Source organism: Bombus pascuorum, chromosome 7 (assembly GCF_905332965.1).
Source record: "Bombus pascuorum chromosome 7, iyBomPasc1.1, whole genome shotgun sequence".
Taxonomy (NCBI): Eukaryota; Metazoa; Arthropoda; class Insecta; order Hymenoptera; family Apidae; genus Bombus; species Bombus pascuorum.
Window position 1 is genome coordinate 8,772,309 of NC_083494.1, and position 19,839 is coordinate 8,792,147.

The 19,839-nt window shown below is 35.6% G+C and overlaps 1 protein-coding gene and 1 long non-coding RNA gene across 2 annotated transcripts in view; one reads left to right on the forward strand and one right to left on the reverse strand.

The window, feature by feature from the left end:
* The window catches only part of LOC132909216 (uncharacterized), a 149,534-nt gene that overhangs the window by 127,552 nt on the left and 2,143 nt on the right, over positions 1 to 19,839 (forward strand). The gene's annotated exons all lie outside the window — the stretch shown is intronic.
* LOC132909177 (uncharacterized) overlaps positions 18,074 to 19,839 on the reverse strand; it is a 41,398-nt gene continuing 39,632 nt past the window's right edge. The window contains exons 14-19 of the mRNA XM_060963836.1: positions 19,658 to 19,809; positions 19,293 to 19,482; positions 19,057 to 19,210; positions 18,854 to 18,977; positions 18,625 to 18,773; positions 18,074 to 18,287 (exon numbers count right to left, since the gene is read on the reverse strand). Of these exons, the coding sequence (XP_060819819.1) occupies positions 18,099 to 18,287; positions 18,625 to 18,773; positions 18,854 to 18,977; positions 19,057 to 19,210; positions 19,293 to 19,482; positions 19,658 to 19,809 (958 nt within the window). The 3' untranslated portion in view covers positions 18,074 to 18,098. The remainder of the gene's footprint in view (positions 18,288 to 18,624; positions 18,774 to 18,853; positions 18,978 to 19,056; positions 19,211 to 19,292; positions 19,483 to 19,657; positions 19,810 to 19,839) is intronic.

Sequence of the window (19,839 nt, forward strand, 5' to 3'; positions counted from 1 at the left end):
CCGCTTAAAACGTGTCCGAAGGCGTGGCAGAAGTTAATTACTGCTTAAACAGGAGTTCTCTCCGCCTACTAAAGTATAACCCATCATAATCTTCGGGGGCTCTTTCGCTCTCGACCCATTACCCTGACAAAGGTATTATAGTTACGGCGGCTGACCTCTAGTAATGGAGGTTAGCCACTGGTAAATTACAGGTTTGTTTTAAAGTTGGCCCTCGCAACCGTGCATCGATACCCTCTTTATCTATTCATGGTAAACGAGAATAAACAGTTTCCAAATCTTTTCTTCTCTAGTTAAGTCGTTCTTGACAAGTTTTATCTCTTTGGCTTCTTTTCTATTTCAGGTACGATTCTCATACGGTGGGATACAGTTCTTTACGAAAGCTATTAACTAACTGAACGATAAATTTGTTGTCGGCAATACTTCGATAATATTGTATTTTTAAAAATTATCAGATAAGATGTACTTCAATTATTAATAATTTATAACCAGAAGAATCTTTTTCATAGCCAAACGGAGCGTTCCATTCTGAAAGGGTCAAAGTTGATATGTGAATTATTATTATTCGTGCGTGTGAACAAATACGATCGAACTTCTGAACAAACAAGTGCAAGATACAAACAAATAAACAGAACTATAAAAGATCGTGAAAAGTATAAACAAGCAAATCAAAGGTACAATTAAATAACAAAAGGATCGTATAATTAATTGTTTGAGATGAACCAAGATTAAAATTGGCCCGAAAATAAATTAAAAAAGAGCAGAGGATCTTGAACAACAAACAATTTCTGTTTTGCTTGAACTGACAATCACGAATAACTATTTGTAAGACTAAATTTTCTGGCAAAGCATGGAGCGCTATACCTGGAGCTTACGGATTAACGAGGTTGTTTGCATGACGATGGGCCCGCTGTGAGATCGCCGCTGTTTTCCTCAGTTTGTCTGATTACCATGAGAAGCATCGGTTCGCAGGTATGTCATGGAAAAACAATGAAGGCAAACGAGGCGAAACGACGTCTTCTCGTTTCGTTGTGGAACGATCGAGCGGAACGCGGAGTGGAAAATTGCCTCGGCGAGAGAAATCTCGTTGATTCCACGCTGGAAACTGGGGATTTGGAACGGTTAACTAGCCGAAGAAATCACGAAAGCTCGTTACTATTTTGTTACGTCGTCGTCTTGCTTGAATTATCTACGAAATCTCTACGATTAAATAAATTGCGTATGATTGCTCAATTACTCGTCGCTTATTCAAAATGTTAAAAATTCTAGATCCGGTATGATAATTCTATTCTTAACTTATCAGCGAAACTAAGCAGTGAGACAACGTAAAGTGTCAAACAACCGAAGAAATCACGAAAGCTCGTTACTATTTTGTTACGTCGTCGTCTTGCTTGACGAATTATCTACGAAATCTCTACGATTAAATAAATTGCGTATGATTGCTCAATTACTCGTCGCTTATTCAAAATGTTAAAAATTCTAGATCCGGTATGATAATTCTATTCTTAACTTATCAGCGAAACTAAGCAGTGAGACAACGTAAAGTGTCAAACACTGTAAAATACTTTGATGTCTTCAAATGTTATAAAGTCGTGAGATAACAGAAGAAGTAACAAATAAATTATTGAATGAATTTTTGCAATTTCTTTTCGTCATTTGAAACTGAACTAACGTAAGCAAATCCAAGTTAAACTAAAAATTGGTTCTGCATGTACGTAATGGCGTACGTAACAAAGGGTTAACATCTAGGTGGGATACACTTCAAAACCGTTTCCCCCTCTCAACGTATTTCTCTTTTTCGTTATTAACGATAACACAAAAAATTCTAAATACTGAATAATTCATAACCAGCTTGCTATAATTTTATTTCCAAAACAGACCGTCTCCCGACAAATTGTACGATACGATGCGGGCCTCTTCGTTCCCCATTCACGGGCTAAATCACCCCCACGTGTTGAACGAAGCGGGATCCATCGTCAATCGAGTAGTAATCGAGTATACCCTGGGCGAATTCGATCGTCGCGGATAACCAGCTTATCTAGATGTCGGGAATTAGGTGTATTGTAACGAAACTCGTTGTTGGACGAGCATCGAGGTCGAAACAATTAACTGGCGTGCGTAGGCGTGTAGGCATTAAGTAAAATCGAATTGCAATGACTATTCCGTGTCGTCTAATTGGCTCTCCGACACTGTCTAACCGCGTTATCTTGCAACCCTTCCTATGTGTTTGTCAAGACAATGTTCTCGAGGCAATTTGATATCATTAGAGAGTGTCGATGATGAAGACACGTTTCCAGTGCTTCTTTCATTAGGTTACTCGCAATGTCAATTTGCTTATGGGAGTTAGTCAGTTTTAAATTAGTAGCTTAGTAAGCGTTGCTATTTGTTAACTGGGTCATTTTTTTTTTAACCAGAAATTTACTACTCTTCCCAGTACTTTCTCAAGTACTTTTCTGTTTCTTTCGTTAGAATATAGTTGCTATTTTTCAGTAGAAATTCAATAGAAAAATCGTGAAATTAATAGTTAGGGAAGACAAGCTAACTTCAGATGAAAGAAACAAAGGCGCTAAAGAACAGGACATCCATAAATAGAAAAGATTCTTTTCTTTTTATTGCTTGCAATTTACAACTTATCCAGCTACATATTCAATAAATATATATTTTTAAGTAAGTATAAAAGATATAGGAAATCGATAATTCTAGAAAGGGTACAATCCTAAATCAACTCAACATTTGTCTAACCAATGTTTACTTAGTACGATGACACTTAAATTTGACATATAAATCATTTTTAATTGCACTCTAAAATTTCCTTAAATTTTCTATATTCTTCCTATAGTCTTTATTGCTTTATTCTCAAAAATGCTGTGTTCATCCTTAATACTCGATGACCGTTATAGAACAACGGAAATATGGAAAAACAGAATAGCAAGAGATCAAGTGCTCGAACCTTTGACATCTTCATTCGGCTTATCCCTGTAAAGAATGTTAACCCGATCAATGTAATTCGAACAAAGCGAAACGAAGTGTCCTTTTTGAAGGAAAGAAGCTTCTTTTGTAGCTAAAGAAGAGAGAAACCAACTGTTTATTGGTGGCCATAAAAGGAAACGGTTAATTCCGATGAAGCCTGGAAGCTGGTCCAGACCGTGGATTTTTAATTAAGGAATAATTAAAACGGAGCCACCTCTCTGCTTTCCAACGTGCCAACGATAAATTAATAAACCGAGTTACCGTTTGTTGCTCTTGTCTGTTACGTTGATGTATAGCGGGACCAAGTTCGTTTCGCGATAATAAGTTTGTAATTAAAGCGCGGCTGTGCCTTTATCACGAGAGACCCTTCGTGTCTTGCAAGTTATGGAATGTCGTTTAACACGAGGATACCAGAAAATTATTGCAGCGATCTCGTCGACAGTCTCTTTTGCGGATTAAAACTAGTATTAATCAACGAATGCGAATAAATATTTAGGTGCGTCGAAGTCTAAGTTTTGAGAGAAGCGAACGCTATAAATGATTCTTCCAGAATTCTACTACTAAAAGAATTCTTCTTCTAGGATTTTAAAATATATAAGGAGATATCTTGATGTTGAAATCGTCAAATGTATTCAAAAATATTTAATAAATACAGAGAATGCTCGCTACTACTAACTATTGGTAACTACTAGTACCGAGATACAGAGAGAACAGATACACGCTAGTTAGTTTCGCTAAAGACTGTGTATAGGTCGCTAATAACATCGCTAGAGACTGAAACTGAGAAACTGGTCACCTCACGATCGCATTCGTTTATTTATACCGGTCGGAGGAGAGCCGGGAAATTTAAATTCGATTTTGTTTGCACGTAGCAGCGATATTGTTTTGCACGGAGTTTATTTATTATTTCATCATGTGTATCCTAACGATATTGATACTTCGAGGCAAAACAACAACATGATTCGAATTATCCTCTAGCTCATGTGGCGCTACAAAAGTACTGCGATAAGGAAGTTTTCTTGAGTCTGATCTTTCTTTAATTTTACCCGAAGCATCTCTAATATTTAACATCGATATACATCTTCGCTTTGGATAAATTAAGCGGCTTTTCAATGAACAGTATATATTTATAACATTATAATAATAATACAACTATTTATAAAACCATGGAAAATTCGCAAACTAAATTATTATCGTATATCTTAAATATTTCTTTTTTTTATTTGTTATGTTGTATACGACGAAAGGTGTGCGATTCTCTTGAGGCAATTTACGAATACAAAGTGAATCGCAAAGACACGGAACGCTTGCAACAGATAAATGACAGCTATTTATATGGAATATTCGTCTAAAATTTGACGGAGACACGCGATTAAGAGGGAAGATACACACGTAGACGCAACCAAGTGCACTAGGAGCCTTTGCGCTGTATGCATGCGAGCTTAAATCCAGATTCGACGGATTATCCAGCAGGTGCTTAAATATAATTATAGGGTCGTTTTAGGCATATGTAGCAGCCTTGCCGATATCCTAATTCCATTCTCTGCCCATTTAAACCTTCTAAAAATATTATAATAATTAATATAATATAATAATAATTAATATTATAATAATTCATACGTGAAGCGACCGAGTGGCTTAACATTTTGTTTATCACCAGAGAACTGTAATAAAATGAAGCTTCGTCGATCGGAAGAAAACAGTTGCTTCACGTTACAATTACCAAGATTTAAAACGATCTGTTCGCAAATTTTATCTGCTAATAGCGTTAAGACAATACGAAATTAATGGAAGTAACATACTTTTCGATCGAAATGGATGAAACACTTTTTTGTTTTTCTTATTATTATTTAATTTGTACTTTACAATTTGTACAACTGGATATGATGAAACACGTGAAAGTAAAAAATAGAGAAACTGAATTATTGGAAATTTCTTGAGAAGCACGATACCCTTTTGATTGTTCTGTGATGGACGGTGTTGTTGGTTAAACCAATAATGAGACGAGTCAATTTAATGAACTATATTTACAAATATTTTAAAGCGTAGAATACAAAGTAAATTGCAAGCATTGTCCTTCGTACTTACAAAAGACGTTCTCCAGAGAGACTGGCGCCGTAAATATACATGTGTGAACAGTCCGTGGACACGCGTACGGTCAATTAAAAGCTGGCTTCCAGAGATGCGAGGAGAGAATCGAGAAACGTGCAGGATAGAAAATTCCTGGCGCGGAAGCCGACCAATTAAACGGGATATTTATCTACACGCGATAACCACAGCGACGACTCAATTACGACTGTGTTCTCTATCGTCCAACGGAAATATAATTGCGGTTTCATTGCTTCTAGCGTCTGTATTTCTTGCAACTGCGCCCGATAAACTTCGAATAGTTGCAAACGACCGACGGTACAACAAAAAATCATCCATAGGTTTCAAAAGTGCTGGCGAATCTTGATATTCTATTTCTTATTTCAACGAACAGATATTGCTTGTTAAATACTAAGGAAATTCTTATGAAGTACAAATAATCCCCTTTTGATATTGTCTAAACGTTGTTACCAGCATCTTTATGTTTGTTGTTTATACTTTCAAGACTTAATCCTTCAATTGTCATAGTCACTTTACTAATCCCTTTTAATTTCCGTTTTAAATACTTCCTATTTCTTAGTTCTGTTAGAGGTTAGACATTATGTTCGTACTTGCATGGTTACTTTTAATATTTCATTGCTTCAACGAACACCAAGAAAATTTGTTTCAACGATAACTCTATGCAATATGTTCACTTTATGTCGAAAGGCACCCTGCTGGTATCACTAGGTTCTACCTAAATGTAGTTAGAAGCTGCAACATCATAATAATATTACTAAATATTGTCCGCATTTATTGCATAAATGTTATACAATAATGTACGCTTGAAATGCATATAATTTACATTAATCTTCTTCTTAATATCCCCATGGCGAAAATATTTAAGCAACGCGAAACGTACATTTACCTCGTCAATTTTAGCCACATTACCGGACTTGGCGTTGGAATAAGCGAATTTAATGAGTACGAGTACGTTCTTTCTACTAATTAAGACAAATATCGGAATCAGAGAATTAAACTTTGTCGGCAAACTAGGAATTATTCCTTAAACAGATTTCACTAAAAATAGCGTATATTTACAGTGGCTCGTCGTCGCAAACTCATCGAAAGAGAAATGTCGGAACTTCGAAGGGGTTGAAAGGGGCGCAAGAGGAGGGAAGCGGAAGAGTGACGCGGCAGCGACGATTATAAATTCAAGCTGAAACTTATAATCGTGTTTGTTTTAATTAGAACCGCAGCGTGCGGCTGCGTTCATTTAAGACTCGAAGTTGGCGGGCCCCCGCTCGTTTCAGCCAACGTTCGTTGCAGCCAACCCCCCGGAAGCCACCAGGCCCCGTAGTCTCGACTCCCGTTAATTTCGTACCAGGCATTAGTACGTTAATAAACCGTTATTTATTGGCGCGCTCCTTAAGAACATTTATTTCTCCCGGTTCCGACGCATTTTCCGCCGCGCCTTCGTTGCACACTAAATCAACCACCGATCTCGCTTCACCGAAGCGGTTGCTCGCGCGAATAAATCTACCGATTCCTTCTGCTTTTTTTTTCTCTTATCCGCGTTTCCGCCCCTTTCTGAGAGAGGTCTGTCTGAAAGGTCACGAGAATTCCTCGTTTGCTTTCCTTTGGTTCTTAATAATATAATTATATGCTTAATAATAATGAATTGAGAATAGGAATTAGTATAATAGAGTTTACACTTTGATTATTACGTTGGTCATATCACATCGCGATCTTAAGATACCTACAGTTAAAGAAGAAATATCCAAATTCAGTAATAGATATAACATAAGAATTAACAATCACCAAAAACCACTAGTTACTCAATTACTTGACACGAGGAATCAGATCCGCAGGCTAAAAAGACATTACCCTTTAGAATTAAACATTAGATTTAGCCAGAACAAAGCAACTGATAATCATTTATTATTCACGTTATAGTACCACGACAGAATAATTTACTTATAATTCTCAATGTAAAATTCTTCCAAACAAAAAAAAAAAAAAAATTGTTTTTGACCAGTCACGGTTTCTCCTGTGATGCCACGGTGGTCATTAGTGAGCGGAGCGCTTGAACTTCTTACAATTGTAAAAATTGAATGAAAATTGACAGTTAGGGCATTTTGAATATAATGTATAAATAGAAGATACTTTGAAATAAAAAGTGCCCCATTGAACGATTAAACATTTTTATTAGAACATCAATAAAAAAAAAAAAAAGAGAACAAATCTTGCATCTAACGGTGTACTGTGTTAAAACACTTTACACATAAATGTGACCTAACTGTTTAACATTTTTTTTATAGCACTCTCTGCAAAGTTTTCCTACTAGGTACGTTTGCCCTTCTTTCTTCTGTATTTGGTGTTGCAATCTTTGTCGAACAAGTATATTTGACGGCTCTGGTGAATGGCACTGTGCAAGGTGCATTGCGAGTGCCATTCTAAAATCTGATACCTTGATCTTTGTTTTTGTTGCTTGTTTAAAGAATATCATCGCGTTTGAAATTGATATATTTAACAGTAACTCTAAAGCTAATTTTGTATACCACTTGAGGTATTCTTCTATGTGGTGTAGAATATACTATCATTTGATCTGGTAAATCTACAGCACATTTTCCTCTATTGTAATCTGCCACTACCATTGGTTTCTCACAAACATAATTTTCTTTTACCTCTATCATTTCAGCCGAATGTTTCATCGAAGTCATAAAAATAATCATAATAGTGTTTACTAATATTTTCTACACGTTTCAACAATATGCTCTGGACGTTTAGCTTACGACGAAATAACGAATGCGAATGGTTTGTTGAAATAAACGAAGTCTTATTATAATATGTCGCTATCAATTGTTACCAAGGCGCCACGGTGGTCACGGGTGACCACCAATAAGATAAACGGTCCATTGGGGAAGAATGTTGTCTTACATCATCAATTTATTATTATTTTACCATTATATGCTTTGAATAATAACAATATTCCCGTGGCGTCCCGAGCGAAACAGTCAAAGTGCTAATATACGTGATTGGGTTTTGATTTTAATTTCGCATAGGGAGGTTCAGAAAAGAGTTTCAGTCGAGGATTCTTCGTTTGCTTTAACTTGTTCCTATTCTTTCGAAACATCTCGAAATTACAATGAATTTTTACGATCTTTCGTTGGTTCCGGGATCGTCAAATCAAGTTTAGTCGAGGAAGATTCATCTTTTTTTAATCGCTTCGTTGATAGCTTCCTAATTGAAATTTTCGTGGTTTTTTCTTTCCATTTGGAGTTTTAAATGAAGTTTAAAATAGACAGGTTGATTAACACTAGAACTACCATACCAATCAAATTGACTGGTTTTACAATTTTATTTTAAAATTCCAACTTCATGTTATATCTTTTTTCCCGCAATGATGTAATGACTTTCGCAACTATGACTAAAAGAATAATATAATGAATTTTATTTTATTTTTCATGTATTCAAACTGAAAATAATTTTGTATCAAGGTTACTTATACCAATACCAATCAAAATGATTGGTATTTGCCAAAGTGTAAAAGAGTCCTGCAATCTATTTATCGAACTCCAATTAACCAGTTTCCTCGTTTTATACAACTTCCCACACGTTTTTAAAATTTGTACTGCGTATCATTCGATATGATGATATCAGTTATCAGAAAAATTCCGGATCGATCGCTAGATCATTAGATGTTAACACTAGAAATACCACAGCAGTCAAAATGAATGGTTCTACAATTTTATAAATGTGTCAACCCTCATTTAGGGATCCCAGATAGATTAATAATACCAAAAATGTACTACGTAACATGGAATTCCTTCTGTAAGAAAGTAATGAATCAATAAATATATAAATATTCTACTATCATGTATTTTTTAAAATCCAATCATTTTCACTAGTTTTGGTAGAAATAGCTTCGTGTTGACTATCGGTAGTTCTAGTGTTAAACGTATCAAATTCAGAGTGGGAGAATTGAATTTCTGAGTAAATTGCTGCATTCGTAGTCTCACGAATTGAACTTTCTATTCTTGCTTAGATTTCTAATTTAAATTTGAAGTAAACTATTTTGAACCAAATTTCCCTTATTCCATCGACAGCCTTTCAATCGTATTTGAAAGTCCTTAAGACAATAATTCGAGACAAATATCCAAGCAAACGTGTGTGAGTGCACGTTTCCACCTGGTTGTTTTAGGAGCACACCGCACGGATTTCACGCGGATAGATTTCAAATCGCGGCAAATCCCATCTCGTGCATCGTTCGCTCTGGATTTTCGCCCCATTATCCCCGAGGACTCGACGATCCTGTGCGATGAATGGAACCCTTCGTTTCATGATCCTCAATCAGTTACATCCTGCTACGTTGGATAGGAAGGCAAAACGGTGTGTAATCACTGTCGTCGGATTACGCTGATACCATTCCTCGAAGAATGACACGCTGCACGAATCCCTTCGTCCTTTTTTTGGATTACGCGAATACGGTGCGACGTTGATACGTTTTAGTTTGATTCTAGTGAAAAACGAAATCAGCTTGTGAGGATAGAGGAGGATCATGAAGAATTGGGGAAGTCGAGTGAATGTAGATTGACTCGAAACTTGTTGAACGAAGAAGAAAAAGGTAGAAAATGAATAGTTTATTATTATTCCTTTTTTCTTCTTCCTTTTTTTTTTTATAATTGATAATTTTCTTAAACGAATCATTAGGAATATACGTAATACGATTTATTAGGGGTTGTAATAGTTCGAATAGGGTAAACGATACTAGAGTACAAGGACTGACACCTGGCATTGAAGAGGCGCGTTGTTGAGAGGTTATCCACTGATCTCCGAGCGAGTGAATGGTTTTTTATTACCGACATTGGGTAATTTTATTCATTTCTTTTGCTTTCCTATTTGGGTGTAAAATAAAAGATACGAATAACCAAGATGTAATAAACATTATAAAAATAATAATGTTTGATTTACAATTATTTGAGAAATAATGCATCGACAGTCTGTCTGCTTACCACGAAGGATAAATGATTGCCATTTTCGATTGTGTAGCTGCACGATGGAATCGCAGCCGGTAATACACTTTTAGTTTATCAATTCAATTTATGAAAAATATATTTGTAATAATATATATAATAATATTGGAAATTCTTAAAACTTCTAAAAGAAAGAAATAAAATATTTCTCAAAAAAATAAAGACTAGGATATATGTGAAAAAAGTTTGATACTGTTAATACATAATTTATTTGTCAACACGAATTTTCCATAAATATATCATATATCAACATTCATCATATATATAGTTTTTGCTTGCATAACTTGCATAATAGTATTCTCTTACAGCACATACATCTTTGTCTTATTTCTTATTATTTTTTTTGTATTCTTATTCTTCTGTTTTTATTTCTTTGTAGTATAATTCTTTGTACCGATCCGAGTTGCACTTACGAGCTCATAGCGCGTACCATTCTCCTTAAGGGCGAAATCCATTTTTGCAGATCGAAACACTCTTCCGGTATAATCGAAAATATCGACGTATTCCGTTCCATTTCTTTCCTGTCCATTTTACACGATATGCCCGGATATGTCTGGCGGAAGTCACTTGTTTTATTGTCTTTTGTACTTTGAAACTAATCAATTTTCCTCGCATTCGATCTGCAAAAATATATTCCTCCTCGTCTTGCATCTTTTCAAAGAAACTTCAACGTTTCGTCACAGCCCTTAAAAGCTATCATTAAATAAAGTCAAAATCATCAAATAAAGTTCTTTTTCTGTATTTTAAAAATTGATAATGCGACAGAAATGAAATCTTCGTTAAATTGTTTCCAACGAGTGTAAATAACATTGCGATGGTACTATCGAGGGACGATAACATTACAACAAAATTCGTGCAGGTTGAAATGTCACGCATAATAGCCTTTAAGGGTTCGATTCTCTGATATATAAAATTGTACACGAGCAGAGTAATTCCACTTGAAGAATTACAGTAGAATAAAATTAATCTTCTGCTGTCGTTAATCTGAAATTATCACAACGCAGATTAATTTTGGGAATTAAAATTTCAAATGAGAATATTTTTTAATAATTTCAGAGAGCAGAATGTTACAAAGTGGGAACGAGTAAGCTCGTTCCTATTATAAATTCTGTATCGCGCGGCCCACGCGAATGTTCTGACATCATAAATTCCTTTAGTTTCCTTACTCTCCTTCTTCTTTACTTCCCCCCGCCCCCCGGCTCGTTTTCTTGTTTGTTCTCGCGGTTTAAAACGCGAGACCGCTGCAGGTAGATGCATCTTCATATAGTTTAGATATACTGCTAATCGACACGCTACAACTCTCGGCCAGCAAGAGTTCATTTCACATTATTTCCTCCTGGTAATCTACTACCATACATTATACATTATATAGTATATGTTACGCTTATATAGATATTTTTTCTCCATTTTCTTCTTTTTTTTTTTTTTTATTTTTTATCTGCTTTTACTTAAGTTTCTGCGGACATTCCAACACACCGATATATGCGTGTATATGTAACAACACCACTTTTGCTTCTCTTCGCCGTTCTTTTTGAACCGTTCACGGTCCAGAGGCCAGACAGTCATTTCTCAGGCGAAAGGCAGTGCAAGCATCGAATCTACTGCGTTTTACCTTTCTGTCAGCTTTCAATTTTTCCTTAGACAACCGCGGTAGCCTAACTAATAACGCTGATACGTCTGGCAACACGAACGAAGACTGATATTAACGAACGAAATATTTTACTTTGGAAAATTTGTCATCAAAGTTTCTGAAAGTTCTTCCAACCTTTTGATCGATTACAGATTCGACCGTCTGATCATCTATTTACCGATTTTTCACGCAGCTTGCGAAATTACGTAAACATAGAATGCTTCGACGTTATTCTTATACAATGCTCGTACATTAGAAGAAAGCTGTTATAATTCGTCGCAAAGTAAAGTGACAGATCTCTGAGACTCTCCTGATCTTCTTTCGAATTCTTTAAAGGAATTTCATTTTGACAATTTTCTCGGGAGAAGACTCTTGTCAGCGAAGCACGAAACTAACGATCGGCCGATTCGAGCGATCGATGGCAATGACTGTCCCGGTTCCTCGTTAATGATAATTAGAAATCTAAGGGTACAACACTGGCCTAAGGTCTATGTACCAATCACAGCGACACAGAACGTGTGGAATGTTTACCTACGTTTAGAGTCAACGTTAATCTAGCTGCGTATATTATAAATATACGTATGTGTCTGTGTATACATTAGTTATGTATGTACATCTACGTGTAACATATACAACATACAAACATCGCTTACGATTTAATTAAAATCTTTTGAACGAGTCAAAAGATACTCTTTCTCTCTGGCTGTAGAATTATTTCATCTTGTAATTAATTCTTCATACATTCTGCAAACATTAGCGGTTTCTTCTTTTTATTTTTCATTTTTTCTCCTTTTTTTCTTTTAATATATATATTTTTTATATGTATATATATATGTTTGTGTATATGTATTTAGTATATCGACCACTGATTGTACGATTAGGATTTGTGTCGGGCACAACAAGCAATCACATTTAGACATCCCCGCGTTGTATTCGCCTGTTTCATCTCTTTTATATTATCAACTATGGAGTATTGGGATCGTGTTAAAAAAGTTAATTCTCTTGATATTCTTCGCTATGATTGTTCTTCGGTGTCGTTGTTGGCTGTTTCATCGAGGATCCGATCGAATAGAACGCGGGGCGAGACACGTAGCGTATAAATACGTCGTTAGCACGCGACTAATTAGGCGTGTGTTACACGTGTACTTAAATCTAATTCTCCAACTTGCAAGACATTTCCACAGAGAATTTCTATTATTTTCTTTTGAAACGGCTTGCAAGTATTTTTAGAGACAACGACTGCTCTTGAGATCTTGCAAGGACAAGGAAATTTTAACGATATAGTTTGACAATAAAAAAAAAAAAGAAAAAAATTCGTATCACCCGCAACGTTTTCTTCGAATTAAAAAAAGCACGAATTTTGATAAAATTCTACGATTAGAAATTATTCCATGTATTATAATAAATTCCTAGTAATCCTGGAAACTTCCTTTCGGAGGAAGACCACAGAGCAACTTTTCCGGTACACGATCCGCTAAACCCAAATCGAATCGCGTTAATATATTAGTCTATCCAATTATATCCTCCTCCCACGTCATTTACTTTCGTTAAAATAATCCTATTACACCTGGTTTATCCTTCGAAACTTCGAATTGACGTATAATTTGCCCGATACGGATTTAGCCGATCGTCGATTCGATAAGTAATTATACAATGACGTATTTATTATAACAACGTTCAAGCTCAAACGACGATTGTATGAATGCGCTGGCAACTTTCCTTGCTCTTTTATGAATCTTAAAATTTACATATTTTAATTATTCCTCTTTTATAGTACACATCTGTCACGACAACATTTTTCTCTCTTTCCTTAAGCTAAGTTTCCTTATCGTTTAGACGTTTCACTTTTTGTTACATCTTATACTCCGATGTTAGACGGCTCGAGTGTAAATCGTTCAAGATCGGAATATGTTTGTACAAATACGTTTACAGCGTGTTTAGGTGTGAGTGTGTATAAGTATACCATTTTCGCTTAGATAGCTTAGAGTAATCTTATCGTAGATAGTTATCTCATTTTTTTTCTTTTCCTAATTTTGTAATTATCGTAATTAATAGGATTACTTCGCTAATGGAAACATTGACTTCACAGGAGTAGTTACGCAGTTTTGTAATATCTGTCGAAGACTTTCCTCTCGAGTTTTCTTCTAAAGAAGAGTATCAACCTTCTTCCTTAGGGGGACATCGGTTATTTTGTGCGCAGCAAATTCGCGACAACCTCGAGTATTTCGCAATTAATCGATCTGGGAATTTATTCAGAAAATAAAACAGAGAAAAATAGGAGAAGAGCTTATCGACCAAATGTTCGTGAAATAAAAATTTCTGTATTCCAAACGAAGTCTACATGGAGTTGAGAAAGTAAGCAGAATCGAAGAAAAGAATTTGAAGAAATATAGAAAGATTCTAGAAATTAGAGGATTAGCGAAGTTTAAAGAAAATTAGAAAAATTCTAAAGGAATGTTAATAAAACCAGAGGAAGTCTAAGAAGATTATTAAAAAAGCTGTAAAAGTTGCAAGAAAGGTTGCGTTTTCTTTCTTTTTCTTAACTTAAACAAATGTGAAAAACCATAGAAAATGAGTGGATCGGAGAGGAAACGTAATCTACTCGAAGATTTCACGGTACCTAACAAGTACAAACATTACAGCCGTCTTGCCTACGATACATCTACTCCTAAATTGACTACGATTATTGACTCGTAACGTTTGTCGCGTAAAAAACCTCTAAAATCATTCAATGAAACAAGGACTCACGATTCTCACGTTTCGCATGATCTACGCGCGTATCTTTTTCTCTCTTTCGCTTTCTCTCGTCGTTTCTCTCGGCATTCTTCTACCCACGTCGATAAAAAAATATATAAAAATCCATCGTGCGAAACACGTTTCGTCTGAAAGGAAATATACGATCTTTTTTCTTCTTTGGTGCCGGGCCACCAACTAAACCGAGCGATATCGTTTCTGTAAAATAGATTTGTAAGTTCTCTTAACGACCTGCTTACACGTTAATTTACGTATCATTTATTTATAGACTTACGTATAAGTGTCGATTTCATGTACAAACCGCCACCTCATCACAATAGTTGAAGACGAGATTCGAAAACTGCCATTTGATATGAAATCTAAGAGAAAGGAGAAACACAAAAGCTACTTTTTTTTTAGATGCAAAGCAGAAGTACTTTCTACGTGTTGTTTATCGTAAAACTTTGCATCACCTGCTTTCAAATCTATCGTACTGCGAACGTTTCTAAATTATTGTAGGAAATCAAGCGTCCTTCTACTCGATTTAGAAAAATATCCTCATCAAGGAAACGTTCTAACATTCCTGATTGTCCTGTTTGATTTTTAACTTCGCCATTTTACGTTTTACGTATTTTCTCTTTCGACTTCATGTACGAGCTAACCAAAGCTTATGAAAGTAGCAGCGAGTAGTGAGACTGCGTATGACAATGGGCAAACGCTTATTTTACAAGCTTCCTCTTAGTCAGACAATAGCGAATATTTTAAACTAATATTTTAAACTAACTCATCAATTTAATTAGAAAAAATCGAGCTATAATATTTGGAAAACCGAGGCAGTACTTCCTTATCATTGAATAGAATCTGGCAATGGAGAAATAAATTGTTGAGAAATATTCGAAAATCAAAGATTAAATGCTGACTCAGTTTAGATCTAGCGTTTCTTAAATTTTAAACTATCATCTTGCTCAACGACTACATCGTTGATACACGTTGCACGAGAGAATTGTTCAACGATCACATGCATATATCTGCTGGCTTACCGAGTTAAATTATATCCTAACGAGCTTACGAGCTAATTTATTGTCCATTCTGGAACATTTCCTAATATTATTTATTGTCTGCTCACACAGTATTGTCGGTTATTATTAAATGTTACATTATTCCTCGCTTAAAACTACCTGTTGTCTGGATACTAAGGAAGACTTTTATCCTCTAACGCGTCTTAGGGATGAAAAGTGAGCATTTCATTCGAGAAAAGGAACCGTTCGAATGATTACGAAACGAGAGCAAGCGTCGTTACTTGCGGAAACGGCGGAGCGGAAACACGTGGAAGCATCCTTTTACCTAGCGACGGTAAAACGTTCTCCATTTTATACAAACTGAAAGCTCTATAGATAAATTGTCCCTTACGAAATATCTATGAAAAAACTCACGTAAAAAACAAGCTTCGTATTTCGAACAGTACAAAAAGTATCCCCGATGGAGAGAGAAAGACGGATAAGAAAATGGCGCTACGAAAAAACGAGGTCGATTATTGTCCTGACCAACAATACCGCTATTCTTATCGCTTAGAAAAAGTCTAAGTCAATTAGTAAGGCTCCTAGATTTTCTTCTCATAAACAATATACATATCAAGTACAAAGTATACTCGTTTTTAAAAACTATGTTCACTTCTTTTTTTTTTTTTTATCTTCATCTCATCTGGGTGCGGATCAAAAAAGTGCTGGTGCAGAGTATTGTCCCTAGAATTCAGTCAACATGTGTTAATCTAAACGTCTAAGCTAGCCGAGTGCTCTAATGAATTACTACAAGCAGCGTTGTATCAGTTATAATATTAGATACTATTTTTGCTTATGCTTCGAATGCTTTCACTACGAATAAATGCCTTCGAAGCACGGGCTCGAGATTAGTATAGTTAGTACGTATATTTGTCAAGCTTTAAACAGGGAGCTGAGAAAATTAAATTGAAAATTATAGATATTATAATGTTAGAGTGTTAAATAATGCTTCCTCTAATCTAAATGATTGCTAAATTTTGAGATATCGGTAGATTGAAATCATTGCAAAAATATTTTGCTAGATTATTAACTATGAAACAAGTTTCATTAAAAATAACTAAACCTAATAATTGAATGGAACTCAGCTCCGATCCTAACGCTTACATACTCTATCTTTGCATACGTATTTATGTATGTTTCTTCGGTCTATACTTACACATGTGCATTACATTACTATATAATTAATACACGCAACGCTAAACACGTATACATATTATAATTTACATCTACGTTAACAAACATACACCTTAGATTAACCATATCGATAATACTCTAAAGTAGACTCTTATAGTTAAACGAAACGTTCATTACGAATGCACTGATGCATCTCATGCAGTGTGTGCATAATATTTTACCTACGTTGGGTGTGCGTTTGTAAAACTCGTACAAAAGTATCCGTAGCAGTTTTTTAAAAGCAGAAACGACCGTGTCTTAATTCATGTTGCATCATTTTACGATCATTTTTAATTGTCACAGTTTCCAAATTTGCCATCGAACAGAGACGTTCTTTAGTAAAACGCACACCCATTGAATTATCGACCACTTGGTGGCACGTACGCGGTTCCTCGAAAAACCGACGGTGATAGAAAATTTTCTTTCTTATGTCTTTTTTTTTCTGTAATTATTTTGTCGCATCTGATGCAGAATTTTGACCGTCTCCAACTTCGACGGGAAACAGTTTCGCTTAACTTACTTCGATTTTGGTTTTTCTTTTTTCAAAGTAGATGCGGGCGTTGACTTTCTAGAAAATTGCGACGAGAGCTCGTTGTCTGAAGCTTTCTTCCTCTTTAGTATGTTTCCGCTTATTTCATTTTTGCATTTGCATTCTTACCTAAATTTCTTATCGTTAAAGTGTAAAAGAAGCTTTTAGAAATTGATCGACGTAGAATCGAAATTTGTCGACGTTCGTCTATCTTGAAGTTTCAAAGTACCCTCTGCATAGAAATGGAAATAGAATGCAAAAGTCTAAATTCATTGCTTAAAGCTATTGTCGTAGGAAATCGGAAAAATACGAAACCGTTGCTTAATCTACGTCAACCAACTTCCTACTTTGACTCTGAACTTTGTTTAAATAATCGTACATGGATTATTAGAGCTTGATCACATTTGCATTCATCCTTAATGTCATCAGATTTATCGTCATTTAGAGAGAATGTCAGCAGTTCACGGTAAAAATACTTGTTGAAAGGAGAAAGTTTCATAGCTAAATGGAATACGAAGACTTTGAACTCGAGGCGTCTGTCGTAATTGAGATTGTATCGTCTTTGTAGAGAAAGATATTCTCGAAAGATTCACCATTGTACAATGTTTCAAAATATGCTATTCAAAAGGGAATTTGTATCAATATGTTTACATTTTGTCCTGGTAATAAACTGGAATCTTTATCAGCTAACAGATCAACACAAACGGCTGGAATAATCGCGTCTACCTAAGTGTATAATTACTAATACCTTCAAAATACTTTTCATGACACCTAACAAAGTTCTTTAGTTTCTTGACTAGATTTATTGTCATTCAAATTATTGTCTTAACTAAATACCTGAATACTTCTTCGGTGAATGACTCCTACTAACGCGAGTCATCGTCGTCGTGATCTTTCTTCTTTAATTAGCCCATGCCTATGTCAGAGTATTTGGCCATCTCACTGCGAATCCAGGGCACGTACTTTGGCACATAAGCGTACACCCCTGGTAGTTTCGGGTGAGCACACATTATACCCCAACTAACTATTCCACCTACGAACCATTTCTCCTTGTCGTGCTCGTCTTGGCACAGCAGAGGACCTCCGGAATCGCCCTATTAATTAAAAGGGAAAATTTGCTTAAAACTCTGACTTTAACGCTAGGACTATCAACAATTAAGATTTCTACCGAAGAAATCAAACGGAGTTTTTCTATAAAACTTTTATCAAAGAAATCGACATGAAACGTATATGAAACGATATGCGTATAAAGCAAGGAAAAAGACAAATTTTTATCTACGTATTTTACGAAACAAATTCATTTAAGTTCCCAAAAGAGCACTCTTGTAAAATCTGACTGCTTCTATAAACAATCATAACTGTGGTAGTTCTAGTATTAAAGATTAACGTCGAAATTTTTATTTGGAGAAATTATAGAATTTCCAAACTTACCTGGCACGCGTCTTTCCCTCCATCCGGATATCCAGCACATATCATTCCATCGGTGACGTTCAATTCCTTGTACGTGATCCACAGATTACACACTTCTCTGTTTAAGACTGGAACTTGAACTTCGTTCACAGCTAGCTCGTATTCAGAAGCTATATAGAAATTGATCTCGTTAAAATTCTCGTATAATTTTAATAGTCGAAACTCTACACTGTTAAGACGTATTACATACAGTCAGTATCGTTCTTCTTTCCCCAGCCAATCACAGTGCACAGTGTTCCAGGTATTAGATGGGTATCAGCTGTTGGTAGACAGACTGGTCTTAGATGTTCGTGAAACTGGACTCGTTTTTCCAACTAAAAATAATTGCAAACAAATTTTCCTTAAATAATTATTTCAAAGATATAAATTAAAGTCATATTAGTTACTGTATACCTGAAAAAGAGCCACGTCGTTGTCCTGAGCGACACCTACATTGTAGTCTGGATGAGGAACGACTCTTTTTACTTTCAGCTTCTGACCAAGGTAAGTGTGCGAATGTCTTCTAGTAATTCCCAGTTGTATCGTCCACCCAGTTATATCAGTGTAACTGGTAAAAGAACATTTCATTATTTTCTCTATGGTAAGTTCAAGTTTCTTAGAAAAATTGAGAAAGGTATACGATGACTAACTTTCCCACGCAATGAGACGCAGTGAGAACCCATTGATCTGCGATTAGAACCCCAGCGCAGTAGAATATCTGTTCAGGACCTCCAAGAAGTGCTGCTAGAAACGGCCAATCGCCAGGAGCTGATTCTACACCACCTACGATTCTCGTTTTCGCTTTCATGTGCCCATAAACCGTGTTTCTCCGTCCACAAGCTGAATAAAATTTATAAATTTGCAATAATGAAATGTATAGCTCGTTAATAGCTTCCAGATTTTTATTCCAATCTTTTTGCATATTAAAAATTATAACGAATAATTCACTTTGGATACTTCATGCATAAAAGATCATAGTCTACTACTCATTAATACGTCGTTGAAAGTAGCGTACCATATTCCGAACAAGTTAACTCAGCAGTTGGATAGGCCTCTTGATCCGTGATACATTCTTGAAATTCTTTTAGAAGGTTCGTCCGGTGTGTCTTAGATTCTCTTTGAGTGAGATTCATACCTTGCGCCATCAACCTGGATGAAAGCGGCGCCCTAAAACGATTTCGTGACAGATATCTGTCT